Genomic DNA, 16162 nt, shown 5'->3' on the forward strand with positions numbered 1-16162 from the left:
ATGGGAATTAGAGAACCATGGGAAAAAGAGTTGTAAAACCGATGGTGCATATCTGCGCACTCTAATCACATCCATCCCATAAGCCTCTTCATGAAGCGACTGCTGGACTAACACATGCCATAGACGAGGGGGTGGCATATGGCATCAATGCCAAGTACACACATGCCACGTGTTGTGGTCTTCAGGTATCATCAAGTTTCCATGTTTGCCAAGAGTCCTCAAGTCACCATGCCACTGAACCTGCATGACACACGCCGCACACGTCTCGATCTTGATCTTGATTGAACGGACATCAATATGGATCCAGTAATAACTACTATTTCTTACATGCAACACTGTCTATTGATATATCGCATGGTTGATATCACAACATATAAGCACACGCGGATAGTATCGGTTGATTAGCGGCAATGTTGCTCCCGTTCACAAGGCTATAAGCCCCGACACTGAGCGGAGCACACCCCCATCTTCTTCATTACCGAGTGGACACTTATGGGCCTTAGCAGGTGATGCTTACGGTTCAAATGAACCTATCTTATTCAAAGAGAACATGATAAGTGATGAATACAGGAGAGTAATGAATTTGACGTCATGCGTTGTTTGGCATTTATGTCTTGAGTTGAGCACACCCGCATCTTCTTTATCATTGAGCCGTGGTTTAGGGGCCTTAGATGGTGATGTTTACAGTTCATATGCTCCTATCTTATTCAAAGAGAACATGATAAATGATTAATGCAAGAAAGTGATGAATGCATGAAAGGAATGAATCTGTCTAGCATTGTTTGGCGTTTATATCTTTAGTTGAACGAAATAGCGGTCCGGAAGACGACGAATCACATGACATGGACGAGGGGGTGACATATGGCATCAATGTCGTGACACACACGCCACGTGTTGCGATCCTCAAGTTACATCGAATTTCCATGTTTGCCAAGAGTCCTCAAGTCATCGTGTCATTGTCACCAAACAAACACGATACACGCCACACACGTATCGACCTTGATTTTGAACGGATGGCTATCAATGTCGACCGAGCAACAACTATTTCTTACATGCAGTGCTGGATATTGATATATCGCATGGTTGATATGACATGCTATAGGCGCACACACACACATGCATATAGCATCGGTCGACCATCGACAATGTAGCTCCTGTTTGCAAGGCCGTGGGGCCCGACACTCAGCGGGGCACACCCTCCATCTTCTTTATTACCGAGCGGACATTTATAGACCTTTGCTCGTAATGCTTACTGTTCCAATGCTCCCATCTTATTCAAAGAGAACATGATAAGTGAATGAATGCGGTGGAGTAATGAATCTGTCGGCGGGCCTTGTTTGGCGTGTGTGTCTTGAGTTGAGCAAGATAACGGTCCTCCTGAAAACGACGATACACACGGCATAGAGGACGATAGGGCATATGGCATCAATGCCAGGACACACACGCCGTGTGTCCCGGTCTTCACGCATCACCGAGTTTCCATGTTTGCCAAGAGTCCTCGAGACATCGTGCCACCGAACGAAAAATGACGCATGCCGCGCACGCATCGATCTTGATCTTGATCGGACGGCTATTGATGTCGATCGACCGAGCAACATCGCATGGTTGATAGCTTTGATATCACACACAGATAGGCATACACACAGATAGAGAGATAGAGAGAGAGCATCATCGATCGATCAGCGGCAATGCTGGCCCCGATCGCAAGGACCAACCCATGGTCCCTGGCACAAGCGCACCACGCCCAGGGCCCGGCCGCCGACGCGGGCGCCCGCCGCGAGAGCGGCGGCGCCTTCGCCTCGCCGCCGTCGTTCCTGGCGCTCCTGCTACTCCTGGCGGGGCTCCTCGCCGTCCTCCTCCTCCGCGCCGCCGTGCGCCGCCTCTACGCGTGCTGCTTCCCGTCGGCCTCGCCGCCGGTGCCGCCGCGGCCGCAGCAGCCTCCTCCCCCGTGCCGGCGCGTGGACCCGGCCGAGGTGGCGGTGTCCCTGCCCGTGCGCGCCCACGACGGCGGCGGCGACGACGACGACGTGTGCGCGGTGTGCCTCGCCGAGCTGCGCGCGGCGGAGAGCGTCAAGGCCATCCCGGCGTGCGGGCACGTGTTCCACCCGCCCTGCATCGACCGCTGGCTCCAGTCCCTCGCCGCCTCCGGCGCCGGCCACGCCTCCTGCCCGCTCTGCCGCCGCTCCGCCGCCGACCCCGCCGACGATGACGACGGCCCGCTCAAGCCGCCCCAGGAGCAGCAGCAGCACGACGTGGAGGCGCCCGCGCCCGCGCCCGCCGCGTGACACCGCCGCCGAGCTGCGTAGCGCCCACCAGTCCAGCCCACCGCTCAGCTCGCTCATGGCGGGCGCACGTGCGCGTCCACCGCCTGTGTCCAATAATTACTCCGTCGTGTAGCGTCCACCCCCACCGCCTGTGTACATTTTCCGTCCATCGGTTGCTACTACTTTCTTTCTGTGCGTGTGGCATATTTGCAGTGCAACCGACCAGCTAATTAACTACTCCATGTGAGTACAAAAAGAAGGCGTCGTATAAAATTTGTCTGAACTCAAATGACATAAAATTCGATCTAGTTTATAAAAAAAATGAATAACTACGAAAAGAATATGTTGGATCATAATAAGTGACACACGTGTGACACGGAGCAATTTCATCCTGAAATTTTTTTATGACAGGTTTAGTTTTCAAAGATGATAATTTTAGTTGTAAAGCATGTCAACTTTTTGTTTGGATGACAAGTTTTAGTTTTTTTTTAAAAGACAATTTTAATTGTAAAAATATCAGGACGATGTTACTTCGTGTCACACGTGTAACACTTGGGTATGTTCTTGGGTTACTTGACAAATAGTAAATTGAATTGGTGGTTGTTTTTTGTTCTATAAATTTCGTCAAACTTGCACTAATTTACTTGACGCAAAATGCATAGGTAGTACTATGGATGTACCAGAGCCCAATACTAGGCTGGGATTAAGCAAAAAGATAGGAATCTGATAACGTCCAAACATCAGGTACAAGCACGAGTCGAACATTTTCGATGGTAAATTTAGTGATGCGAGGATGATAACTTCACTTGACAAGCATGGGAATTTCATGCTCTACTTTATTTTCTGACAAAAAATTGCCTTGTGTGTCAACAAACTTGCCATCCTTGCATCATTAGAATTGCCATCGAAAACGTTTGATTTGCACTGTGCTCGCTCGCACCTGACGTCAGGTACTTACCATTTTTGAAAAGATAAACATAATACATCAAGCAAGCATAAGTAAGAAAGAGGACTGTGGTCAAACAAGACAACACAAAGATGTGGATGATGAGGTCAACAAGAAGAAGAATCTATTATATCATTTGGGTTGGGAGTATCTCATCTCATCTCAACTCAACTTGTGCTGTGGTGAGGGGGGGCATAAATACAGCGAAAGAACTTTTACACTGGGTTGGGTCCCTTTCCCTGATGCTGCTACTACTAACAACTATTGCTACCCATGGTAAATCTTTCACCAATCAATAACACGACGCACGCACGCACGCGCCGCCCATCGCCGCCGTGCTGGGCAAGGCGGCGGCTGATATATATATGTATGTAATGTGAATCCTGTAAGATGGTACACAGGAAGGCTACATGGGGAGACAGACCCAGAAAAGCTAAGGAAAACAAACAGCAGTAAGATGAAGAAGAAGCAGGGGTCTTGCTTCTCTCTTTCTTTTCCTCCCTGGTTCCGCGACAGAGCCTCCCGCGCCAAAACTTCCGATGTTGTTGTATAATTTACAGCACCGCGTATGCCCGGACCACCTCCACAATCGGCGCCCGGCACAGCGGGCACTTGCCGCCGCTGCGCACCAGCTCGTTCGCACATTTCGAGCACGTGCACATGTGCCCACATCTGCCAACAGCAGCAAAACAGGTCGACTGTCAGACCAGAGCGGTGATGCAAATCAGGTGGTACGTTCAGCTACTTGTAAGAAGATGGCTGAGGGAGCAGGTGCAGAGTGTGTGTGCCGGGTGCTGACCTGTAGAGTAGAGAATCGATTTGTGTGTCGCAGCATACACAGCAGGTTCCTTTCCTCACCTGGTCCCATCTTGTTCCGTCATCGTGTAGATCCAGAAACATGCCTGAGAGACAACAGGAAATGGTTATTTCAGTATTTCAGAGCATTGCCCTCGATGAATGTTTGCAGCAATAGAATCCTGTGGCGATATACTGAAACGCAAACTGGAAACATGCAAGTGTCCTCAATATAATCACTACCTGAAGCTACATAAACGGAGACATAAAAGAACTCTCTAAGGTGTGTCCCTATCAGGCCTTGTTTGGTGTTAAAATAACATTATATAAGAGAAAACAGCACAGTTATGAATCCATGGACATCGGAATATTTGACAAGGAGCAGGGTGAACAACCTTCAGGTCCCGGGAATCTACTCAAGGCTGCAGACACTTCTTGTCTCACCGAACGTTGCAACTCCAGTTGCATGTCCATGCACGCTTCCAGCATCCTTTGCATGCTGCTCATCCCTTGTTGAAGTCTATTCATGTCAGCTTTCAAATCATTAATGGCGTCCAATTCCTGCAAGAGTACAGTACCAAATGACTTCCCCGAGATAAACTTCTATAATCAACATAAGGGACGCAGCTTAGTCAAGCAAAACAACAAAATATTACCAACCTTCCCGCTTTTAAAGTTTTTTTTACTTTACATCTCACAAGTCACGGCGTTAAAAGCAAATGTAGTTCAAGCAAAAGGAACAAGAGAAACAAAACACACTTTTAAAGCTCTTGCAGGCTTATACCAACGAGACATGGCATGTCACAAATTTACTCTTGGAGCAGAACACTGGTGGATGAGATATGGGAGAAACATATGCAAAACAGATCACCAGACCAAAACAACACTATTTATACAAGAGAACGTGAGGTGAGAAGGTAACATACCTGATGTACCCTGTGTCTACTGCTCCAGGTGTTATGGCGCAAATCTCTGTGCCACAGTGGCTGCCGCGGTGGCAAAGGTGGTGGAGGGATAACAAGGGCAGGTCTGTTGACAGGACCTTGGAATTGCCGATTTTCAGCATTTCTTACTAGTTCCTGGTTTCCGTTTGGTGCATTCGCAGTGGGCATGGCTGTATCAAGATTCCAGTTGAGTGGGGCATGACCACGTCGTTGAACATATGACCTTATTAATTGCTCCAAACTGTCACCAAAACCATTACTAAGAAGATTGGATACACTTCGCCTGGCAATTAAAAATTTGAAACAGGTTCAGCACTAAAAGGGGATGAGGAATCAGCAAAGAAATTTTTGGGAATGAAGTAACATACCTGCTAAGTAATTCCCTCAGTTCCATGTTGTGCAAATTAGCTTCATCACGTAGGTTGAAGCTGTTTTCAATTCTAGGAATGGGTCCTGTGTCAAGTGCAGCATCTTGGAAGTCATCTTGCCAGTTCTCCTCGGTGCCATGAGATTCGTCATCGTGCCACACATCATGCTCGTCTTGGAGATTTTCATTCTCCCTTTCATCATCCTCCACGATTTCGCTGTGCAACTCCTCTGCATTATCTTCCCAATTTCTGTCAGAATTGTCTGCAGTTTCATTGGGCCACCTATCAAGCCTGACATCCAAAGATGGCTGCCAAAATATTGTCTCGCGTTCTGTCTCATCTTGCAGCCCATTATCAACTTGAGACACTTGCATATCAACTATGTCAACCGATGTTGTAGCCGGTGACTCCGCCTCAGCAACATCTACGTTATCCTCCTGTAAACCCACATTCTCGGGCGTAGTTTGGGCCACGTCCTCACTAACAGTAAGGTGCCCAAAATCAGCCCCCTGTTCAGTTTCATCATTATCAAGTAATGGAACATTTTCAGCGACAGGAGCATCAGACGGGCTGACATCTTGACTACTTACAGCACTCTCTGATCTGAAAGAAGCATGTTCAGTCACATAGTTATTACATAAGAACAGAAAACGATAAGAACAAAAGGCAAGTGATAGGGGATTTCAATTGCGTAAGCTGTTTTGATTGATGATGTCACTAATAAAAATGTTTAGACCACAATCAACAAGGAAATCTAATGTTGTCAGTTTTCTGAATAACAGGAGCATTTCAGCAACACAAGGTCACTAGAACAGCACTAAAGACAAAACTTAATGAGCAGGCACGGTACCAGCAAATAGTTGGTGTCACAAGCATAACTAGTAGAAGAAGGAAACATGTAGCACGTGGATTTAGTTCAGGATCCTATCTTCCATTGTATGATATAGTCAATATCATCAAAACATTTCACAGTACCATCTAGGACCAATTTGGTTGGTGGACAGTCTCTAGCGTGTAGAGCAAGAATGACTCGTTGTGGCAGGGACCAGCATAATTAGCACTTAGCAGTACTGGCACCTGGAACCTTACCTGTAATTTCCTACCGAGGGAAAATGATCATCGGTTCATGTAGTTTCAGTCAGGCCCATAAGATTACAGTAATTTCGAATGCTCCAGATAACAGAAGTAATTTAAATTCAACAATACTAGAAAGTATGTACAAATCGAATGACTTGACAACACTGGCCTTCTAAAGTTGGTAGCAAAGTTTGACCATTTTACATGAGTGATGTCAGTAAATCAGATAAAAGCTAATTCTATATCATTTTATACAACTTGTATGGTAAGCAAGTACTCCCTCCGTTCCTAAATATAAGAGGTTTTGGCAGTTCAATCTATACTGCCAAAACGTCTTATATTTATGAACAGACGTAGTACTTGCAAGTAACAACCTAGAGCAGGATATCCACTACAAATTTTATGAAAACAGAAATGATGGTGGCATGGTTCTTCTTCCACGTGATGGGCATTCCTAGCAGCTAATACTAAAAAACATACAAGATGCACTACACTCTAAAGCGTCCAAGGCAAGAACTGAACAGTTGCTTATAGGCCTCTACGGATTGACCCACTAAAGGTGAGGTAAAACTCTGGCCCAATACCCCGTGCACATAATGGAATTATGGAACAAGCCCTTAACCTCAAAAGAAAAAGATTTATGCCAGATTCTTTTGTTTGCCAAGGAAAACTACCAAGAGCAAAATGCTTGAGTAGGTTATTTCACATTTGTTCTCCAATAAAGTATGTTAAATGCACGGTTACTATTCCTATCACAGGTTGTAGATGTGTGTGCTTTCAAAAATATGCTAAAATGTGTGATACGATGAACAACAGGGCATCTTGCAGACTAGAACACATGCACACAATATTTCTTCACTTGTTGCAGTAGAAAACTCTAAATTAAGGAGAATCATATATATATCAATCACTGAGGCATTCAGTAATGGGGGCTTTACACCCATATGTTCGGATGAATGCCAACAACTGATGTCTCTGTATCACCACAACTAGAGACAACAAGTAAAGATGCGCCAAATAAGCAATGTGCCGGTAGCATGAAAAATGTCTTCCATATATAATACCGAGAAATCCAAGAAAAGTAAAGGACCACAGGCACACATTAGGTTGTGCATGTGGGGCATAGGCTACACAATAGAAGAGAATGGCAGGTTGCAACAAATATCTCTTCCAATACACCAGCGTTTTCATGGTGGAGAAGAATTCCATTGCACTACAAGCTTACAATGACTATACTTGACATAATTGCATTCATGGATGAGATACGAATAAAAATAAAGCTACTATTATTACCGATGTGAGTTGCAATTGCAATGTCTGCTAACCTTAAGGTGGACACTCGATGGCTCTGCCTCAACTGCCCGAGCTCCCTCGCCGCCACAGATGGTTGTCGCTCCTCTTCAACCGGAAGCACCGCGTTCCTCAAGAACCTTACCCTAAGCAACCCCTGCAAAAACAAGGCATTTTTCAGACCGGCACACTCGACATTGCTGATAAATCATTCCTGTCATGCAACACAGACAGCTTCTCATCTCACCTGAATGCGGCTGCGGCTGCGCTGGGGGAACTGTGACACAATGTGGTACCCTGATAGCCCCTGCAGCTCGCGCTGACGCTCCCGGGACATCCGAGTGATGACATCGGTGCGCGCCTGCCGGCCGCGGAGCCGGGGCGGCTCTCCTCGCCTCTCCCTCTCCGCGGCGGTCGGCTCCTCCCTGCGCGAGGCCGCGCGGGGGTCACGCGGTTGGCTGGCCATCTGCACCCACTCCCTGACGAGCCTGACCCTCTGCCTCTCCGTCTCGCCGAGCCACTCCCCCGTGGCGGTGGCTGCCGCGGCCGTGGGGCTGTCCGTGGACGTGGTGAGGCGGCGGGCGATCTGGCGCACGCGCTCGCGGTGGCGGTCGGGCGTGTCCGGGGACGGCTCGCGGTCGAAGGGCTGGCCGGCGTCGGCGCGGCGGTGCTCGAGCTCCCGCCACATCTGGAGCAGCGAGGAGGGCGCGGCGGGCGAGGGCGCCTGCGGGCGCGGCGGCGGGGGCGCGGTGGGCGAGGAGAGGAGGAACGCCGAGGGGTCGAGGGTGGAGACCGGGTGGAGCCGGGTGAGCGCGAGGAGCTCCGACTCGCGGTTCCGCCGCTCCACCTCGCGCTCCATGGACGACAGCACCTCCTCCGCCTGCCGCGCGACCCAGCGGCTGAGCAGCCGCGACTCGCGCCGCCGCCGCCGCGACGACTCGGCCTCCTCCTCCCCGTGCCCGCCAACGCCGACCCCTCCCCCGCCCTCCGCGCCTCCCCCGCCGCCGCCGCCCGCCGCGGAGCAGAGCGAGGAGGACGAGGACGGCGGCGGCGAGTAGCAGCCGCCGAGGTGGTCGCAGACGAGGTCCTCCAGGTCCCGCCGGAAGTCGGCCGCCGCGGCGCCCATCCGGTGGTGGTACTCGTCCACCATGCCGCCTCCTCCTCCGCCTCCTAACGCTAGCCCTAACCCTACAAGAAGCAAAAAAAGCTACCTCTTTTGGAAATCAATCAACCAATCAATCCTCCGGCAACAGCAACGGCGGCAGCAGAAATGGGGGCGCGGCGGATTGGGGCGATCGCCGCGCATTTGCGGGGCGACTGGCGGGGTAATTTTGGGCGGATTGGACGGATGGCGCGGAGGAGGAGACGGAGGAGGGGAGGGGAGAGGAGAGGAGGGAGGAGGGAGGAAGGAAGGGGAGAGGATTACCGGAGGAAGAAGAAGCGGCGATTTATTTTTGGCCTTTTTTATCGAAAGGTGTAGCTATTTTTGATAGGGCCACACCACAACACACCAGCCACCACTGTTGCAATTGCAAGCAATTTGTGCCTTGCCTTTCACAATTCTAGCCTAGGTTTTGTGTGGGAGGAGACCTGGCTTCTGCGGTTCTAGGATAAGCCGGGCCGGGGGGCTTTATATCGGGTCCGTCGAGGCCGTGATCCGCGTGCATCTTTGCGCCGACGGACGGTAGGATCTGATCGTCGTGGGAACACGGTGGATGCAATAGAATCTCGACCGTAGGCCGTATCGGTTGACGTACAAAGCTTGACGGCGGTTGGTATCGTTGTGCTTTTGTCGTAGATTTCACGCAGGGCGTTGTGCTCTTTTAATGCCATAAAATTCCGTAATGTCGATTCTACAGGTCATGACAGGTTAGCTCGTATCGTTTTGTATCGAAGATTTCATGTGGGGCATTCTACCCTTTTAAATGCCATAAATTCTAAAATCTATACTCTGGGTAGCATCGGCTGTCGTATAGATCATGACAGCTCGGTTTGTATCGTATAGATCATGACAGCTCGGTTCATAGCGTATAGATCATGACAGCTCGGTTCGTATCTCTACGATCTTGCCCTAGAATTCATGCGAGATGTTCCGCCCTTTTGAATGCCATAAATTATTGGTTTCAATGTTCTAGGTGGCATCGACCGAAATACAGACCATGACAGGCGTGATGTTTTATATTCCTCTTAAATGACACAAATCCTTGCTTCCTAGCGGCTCTCAGTGGTATCGGCAGCCGTACAGACTACGGTGAGTAAGTCTGTACCGTTGCAATATTGCCGTCAATTTCACGCGTGATGTTTTCCCTCATTAAATTTCATAAATTCCATGATTTGGGGTTTGCATAGTATGAAATGTGGCATAGATCATGACAGCTACGCATGTGCATTGTTGTGATCGAGCCCGTATATTTCACGCAAGTTTCCATTTCTAGCCTCGGCTCCACGTAGTATAGACTGGATACGAAGCTCGGGCATCGAGCTACATACGAGCGAAACCTTGCGATGGGTCACCCGACCCAGGAGCAAAACACTAGGGGTGCTAGGGCGATACTAGGCTGAGCAGGTGCCATCGCCGGCCTCCCTTCTATCCCGACCCCCACAACCTATTCAATCTATGTAGGTGCATCCCCGCCAACGCGGTTGATTATAACAACATTTTTGTCTATGAGTGCCTACACTTTATGAAACGGAATAGGTCCAAGAGTAACGGTTATTGCGTGTTAAAACTTGTTATGACGAAGGCCTATGACAGGTTGGAGTGGCCTTACTTGAGGGCCATCATGGGGAAGTTGGGCTTCACCCAATCCTGGATTGATACAATGATGGTCATGGTGTCTTCCGTTTCATTTTCATTTATGTTCAATGGGGGAAAAGCTTGAAAGTTTCAAACCAACACAAGGAATTCGGCAGGGATATCCTATCTCCCTTACCTTTTCTTGATTGCAGCAGAGGGCCTTTGGTGCCTACTAAAATTCAGTTCTCAATCATCCGTGTTAGCACGTATTAAGGTGGCACCAACGGCTCCCACCATTAACCATCTTCTATTTGCAGACGATAGTCTGTTGCTTTTCAGGGCAAGTGTGGAGGGAGCAAAGAGAGTATTAAACATGCTTGATACATATTGAAATGCATCGGGTAGAAAATAAATAATGCAAAATCATCTATCTTCTTCAGCAAAGGTTATCCGCAAAACCGCTTGTGAAGGAGTCAAGAATCATCTCCATGTTCAGAACGAATCCCTGAGTGAGCGGTATTTGGGCATGCCAGTAGATGTGGGGCATTCAAAAAATGGCACGTTCAGATATTTGCGGGACGAGATGTGGGAGAAGGTGAAAGGATGGATGGAGAAACTCTTGTGTGCCGCCGGCAAGGAGGTCTTGATAAAGTTGGTAGCTCAAGCGATCCGAGTGTATTCCATGTCTTGCTTCAGACTTCCTAGAGGTTTATGTGAAAATATTAATTCAATCATAAGAAAGTTCTGGTGGGACAGCAAGAGAGGAAAGCACAAATCGGCTTAGGTAGCTTGGGATGTTATGACAAGGCCAAAACATTTTGGAGGGTTTGAGTTCCGAGATGTTGAGTTATTCAACTTAGCTCTCCTCTCTAGGCAAGTTTGGCGGTTAATGAATAAGACGAACTGTTTGAGCGCCAGGATTTTGAAGTCCATCTATCATCCGGAATGTTCAATTTTGGAAGCAGAGTTGGGGTTTCATCCATCATAGATTTGGCGAGCTATACTTGATGGTAGAGACATAATGGCCCAAGGCATCATTCGTTGCATTGGAGATGGAGAGACTACACATGTCTGGGAACATAATTGGTTACCCAGAGGCAACTATAAGAGGCCTATTACATCCTTGATTCAATCACCGCCAATGAAAGTTTCTGACCTCATCAAGACAACGACTCCTTCTTGGAGAGTAGAACTGGTTCGATCGGTGTTCACCCCTTTTGATGCCGAAGCTATTCTTTGAATCCCTTTATGCACCAGAAGGATTGACGATTTTTGGGCTTGGGGCGAGGATCGACGTGGAATATTCACTGTGAGTTTTGCGTATCGCATGTTGGTTCGCACGAGACTGAATCGGGAGAACTGGCTAGAAGGCGGGAGGAACCGTCAAACAGTGAAGCAAAAGGACGAGACTGGAAGTCTCAATGGAATCTGCAGATACCATCGAAAATCAGAGTCTTCCTATGGCGTCTCACGAGGCATTCAGTGTCGTCAGACGAACTGCTGCATCGGAGGAACATGGCAACTTCTTCAGCTTGCCATCTTTGCGTAGTGCAAGATATTTGGAGGCATGCTCTCCTGGACTGCTCCATGGCGCGCATCACTTGGGTCTTGTCCTCTCATGTGATCCTTGATCACCTAAGCTCTCGCCAAGAGGATTGGGCTAAGACATGGATTTTTGCTTTGCTTGCAGCATTGCCTACTGATGAGTTTGTGAAATTCTCAGTATCTCGTTGGGCCATATGGGGTGCTCGCGGGAAAGCAGTTTATGAGGATATTCACAAGACCCCATATGTTGTTCATGACTTCATCAATAGTTATTTACAAGAGTTACAAGAAATCAACCACTCTACACCGGTTAGGAGTAACGTCGTGGTTCGGTCGTCTGACTGGTTAGTGTCAATTGAGCATCATTCAAAATTCAATGTGGACGTTGCATTCCAACCTGGGAGGCATTTTAATGCAATTGGAGTGGTATGCAGAAGCTATTCTGGAGATTGTTTTTTTGGCGCGTCCGCTATGGTGTTCAACATTGCTGATCCTGCGACTCTGGGGGGCCTAACCATTTGCGAGGGCTTAGCTATGTCCATGAACCTAAATCCGAGTCATATACACGTGGCTTCTGATTGCAGAGGAGTTGTTGAAGGAATTGAGAATGGGAGTGGATCCACATATGGAGCTATCATCCGGGAGATCAAGGAACAACTATCTACTTTTATTGCTTGCAACTTAGTTCACGAATTTAGGGGCTCAAATTTAGACGCTCACAACTTAGCGAAACACGCTCTAAACTTGGTGCTTGGCCGACACGTTTGGTTAGGCCAGCCCAATTGTATTCCGTCATTATGACGGTTGAATAAAGTTTTATGGTTGTCTTAAAAAAACAGTTGTGTTTTATTTCATTTTATTTACTACTCTCTCCGTCTTAAAATAAGTGTCTTAAACTCAATACAATTTTATACTAGAGCTAATACAAAGTTGAGACAGTTATTTTAAGACGAAGAAAATATATACGATGATGCGCGTGATTTTCACTAGGGCGATATTCATGTCGCGGACAGTAGGACTTTACTCGGTTAATCTATCATAACAGAAAATGCAAAAAAAAAAAAGAAAAAGGAAATGTTGTTACGTACTGTACATGGTTGGAAGCCCTCTTTGCGTCTTGCTCGTGTGAGGTCGTTTGCCCTGTAAAAAATGCATTTCTGCGTGCTTTGTGGCCTATATGCTCTGAGCTCCAACGGTGATTCTTTTAGTTAATCCGGTCCGGGGCCGCCTGGCAGTGTGGGCGTAGGGATGAAAAGAAACGAGACCAGAGAGAGATGCGGGACGGAGCGGGCAGAGGCAGACGTGCGGTGCATTCTCAACCAACGCAACGGCAACGGCAACGGCAAAACGGGGTGGGAGGTGGTGTGGTGTGGTGTGGTGGGGGACGCCGAGCTTGCTTTCCGTGACGTCGCATCGCGCGCTACGGGACCGCCGCTGACACGTGGGATTTGTCTCTTGCTCGGCGCTCTGCCCCCTCAGATATACACCCTAGTACTCAACATCCGCCGAATCCACTGCCACGGTCAACTCACCTCATCGGGAGAAGCTGCTTAGAGCAACTGTAGCAGACCCACGTTCCGCCGGCCCGCAAAACGCCTTTGCAGTTCGCCCAAAACTGTTTCTGTGGATTGGCGCGTGCTGACACAGATGCAGACCTCACATAATAGATTCGTAAAAAAGTAATATGCTTTTCTTACGGGTCGGCTTCTGCGGATTCTGATCTGGCGCAGCTCCTCCCAGCCCGTAAAACTTAAATTTACAACTTAAATTGATCTAGCACAATGCTTTTCTTTGCTTTTGCAACAACATTAGATACAAAAGATATCACCAATTCTTGGCCAGAATAGCGAAATCAAAGAAAACGAAAACCACAAGTATGCATTTCAGAAGATTTCCAACTTCCATAACTGCTCCCACTAGTTGAACCAATATCTTCTCTATGGACTCATTGCTGATCTGCGGATTCTTGATCTTGCTTTCTTCATCCTTCATCTTTGGTTCCAAAGAAGTAGACGTTGCTTCCCCTCTAGTTGCACATGCAGCCGTATCATTGCCTTTGATTGTACTAAGGACTGCACTAACATCTATTAAGTTTATTTCTATCAACAAATCAGTGTATTGGCCTTCCCAAAACCAAAATGAGCATCTATCGTCCTACACAAAAGAATGAGGAAGCTCGAAGTGAGCTACCGCAATTGAACTAAAGAATGAGCTATGGAACGAGCTACTGCAAGTGCACGTACCCCATCATTTTCGCATTTGTAGGACACCCATCCGGGGTGTGTCGGCGTGCCCGATGTGAGCCACAACACTTGGCGCTAGCAGTCGTCGCACTGTATGAACGGCATCGGCAGGCCACAAAGACGTTGCGCTAGCGCCGAGCCCGGTGGACGACCCGATGAGTCCATTGTTGGAAATATGCCCTAGAGGCAATAATAAATTAGTTATTATTATATTTCTTTGTTCATGATAATCGTTTATTATCCATGCTATAATTGTATTGATTGGAAACACAGTCCATGTGTGGATACATAGACAAAACACTGTCCCTAGTAAACCTCTAGTTGACTAGCTCGTTGATCAAAGATGGTCAAGGTTTCCTGACCATAGGCAAGTGTTGGCACTTGATAACGGGATCACATCATTAGGAGAATCATGTGATGGACTAGACCCAAACTAATAGACGTAGCATGTTAATCGTGTCATTTTGTTGCTACTGTTTTCTGCGTGTCAAGTACTTGTTCCTATGACCATGAGATCATATAACTCACTGACACCGGAGGAATGCTTTGTGTGTATCAAATGTCGCAACGTAACTGGGTGACTATAAAGATGCTCTACAGGTATCTCCAAAGGTGTTCGTTGAGTTAGTATGGATCGAGACTGGGATTTGTCACTCCGTGTGACGGAGAGGTATCTCGGGGCCCACTCGGTAATACAACATCACACACAAGCCTTGCAAGCAATGTGATTTAGTGTAAGTTACGGGATCTTGTATTACGGAACGAGTAAAGAGACTTGCCGGTAAACGAGATTGAAATAGGTATGCGATACCGACGATCGAATCTCGGGCAAGTAACATACCGAAGGACAAAGGGAATGACATACGAGATTATTTGAATCCTTGGCACTGAGGTTCAACCGATAAAGATCTTCGGAATATGTAGGATCCAATATGGGCATCCAGGTCCCGCTATTGGATATTGACCGAGGAGTCCCTCGGGTCATGTCTACATAGTTCTCGAACCCGCAGGGTCTGCACACTTAAGGTACGACGATGTTTTATGCGTATTTGAGTTATATGGTTGGTTACCGAATGTTGTTCGGAATCCCGGATGGGATCACGGACGTCACGAGGGTTTCCGGAATGGTCCGGAGACGAAGATTGATATATAGGATGACCTCATTTGGTTACCGAAAAGTTTTCGGGCATTACCGGAAAAGTTTCGGGCTCATCGTAGTGTACCGGGAGTGCCGGGAGGGGTGACGGGGACCATCGAGAGGGGTGTCATGCCCCAAGGGGTCTCATGGGCTATGGGAAGAGATAAACCAGCCCCTAGTGGGCTGGAATAAGTTCCCACTAAGGCCCATAAGGTTTGAGAAGGAAAAAACACAAGGTGGAAAGAGTTTCCAAGTGGGAAGGTGGAACCCTACTCCAAGTAGGATTGGAGTAGGACTCCTCCACCTCCAATTTCGGCCAAACCTTTAGGTTTTGAGGCTGCCTCCTCCCCTTCCTCCCTCCTATATATAGTGGGGTTTTAGGGCTGATTTGCGACAACTTTTGCCACGGCAGCCCGACCACATACCTCCACGGTTTTACCTCTAGATTGCGTTTCTGCGGAGCTCGGGCGGAGCCCTGTTGAGATTAGATCACCACCAACCTCCGGAGCGCCGTCACGCTGCCGGAGAACTCATATACCTCTCCGTCTCTCTTGCTGGATCAAGAAGGCCGAGATCATCGTCGAGCTGTACGTGTGCTGAACGCGGAGGTGCCGTCCGTTCGGCACTAGATCGGAGCGGATCGTGGGACGGATCGCGGGACGGTTCGCGGGGCGGATCGAGGGACGTGAGGACGTTCCACTACATCAACCGTGTTTCTTAACGCTTCTGTTGTGCGATCTACAAGGGTACGTAGATCGGAAATCCCCTCTCGTAGATGGACATCACCATGATAGGACTTCGTGCGCGTAGGAAAA

At 48.3% G+C, this 16162-nt stretch overlaps 1 protein-coding gene across 1 annotated transcript; it reads right to left on the minus strand.

The window, feature by feature from the left end:
* Positions 1 to 3312: 3312 nt before the first annotated feature.
* On the minus strand, positions 3313 to 9136 carry LOC123402156. The gene is made up of 7 exons (XM_045096038.1): positions 7932 to 9136; positions 7720 to 7841; positions 5318 to 5920; positions 4932 to 5232; positions 4401 to 4566; positions 4010 to 4112; positions 3313 to 3882 (listed from the first exon to the last, which is right to left on the minus strand). Exons 1-7 carry the CDS (start codon positions 8832 to 8834, stop codon positions 3765 to 3767), a joined length of 2316 nt encoding a protein of 771 aa, XP_044951973.1. The 5' UTR covers positions 8835 to 9136; the 3' UTR covers positions 3313 to 3764.
* Between the last annotated feature and the right edge of the window lie 7026 nt (positions 9137 to 16162).

This window comes from Hordeum vulgare, chromosome 6H, assembly GCF_904849725.1.
Source record: "Hordeum vulgare subsp. vulgare chromosome 6H, MorexV3_pseudomolecules_assembly, whole genome shotgun sequence".
NCBI lineage: Eukaryota > Viridiplantae > Streptophyta > Magnoliopsida > Poales > Poaceae > Hordeum > Hordeum vulgare.

What these genes read in the sequence shown, in the direction of transcription:
- LOC123402156 (XM_045096038.1), bottom strand. Translation starts at nt 8,834, where the DNA reads ATGGTGGACGAGTACCACCACCGGATGGGCGCCGCGGCGGCCGACTTC. An exon ending in GCAGCCGCAGCCGCATTCAG is followed by an intron (nt 7,842 to 7,931) that starts GTGAGATGAGAA and finishes TTGTTTTTGCAG; the next exon opens with GGGTTGCTTAGGGTAAGGTT. An exon ending in ATCGATTCTCTACTCTACAG is followed by an intron (nt 3,883 to 4,009) that starts GTCAGCACCCGG and finishes TGCTGTTGGCAG; the next exon opens with ATGTGGGCACATGTGCACGT.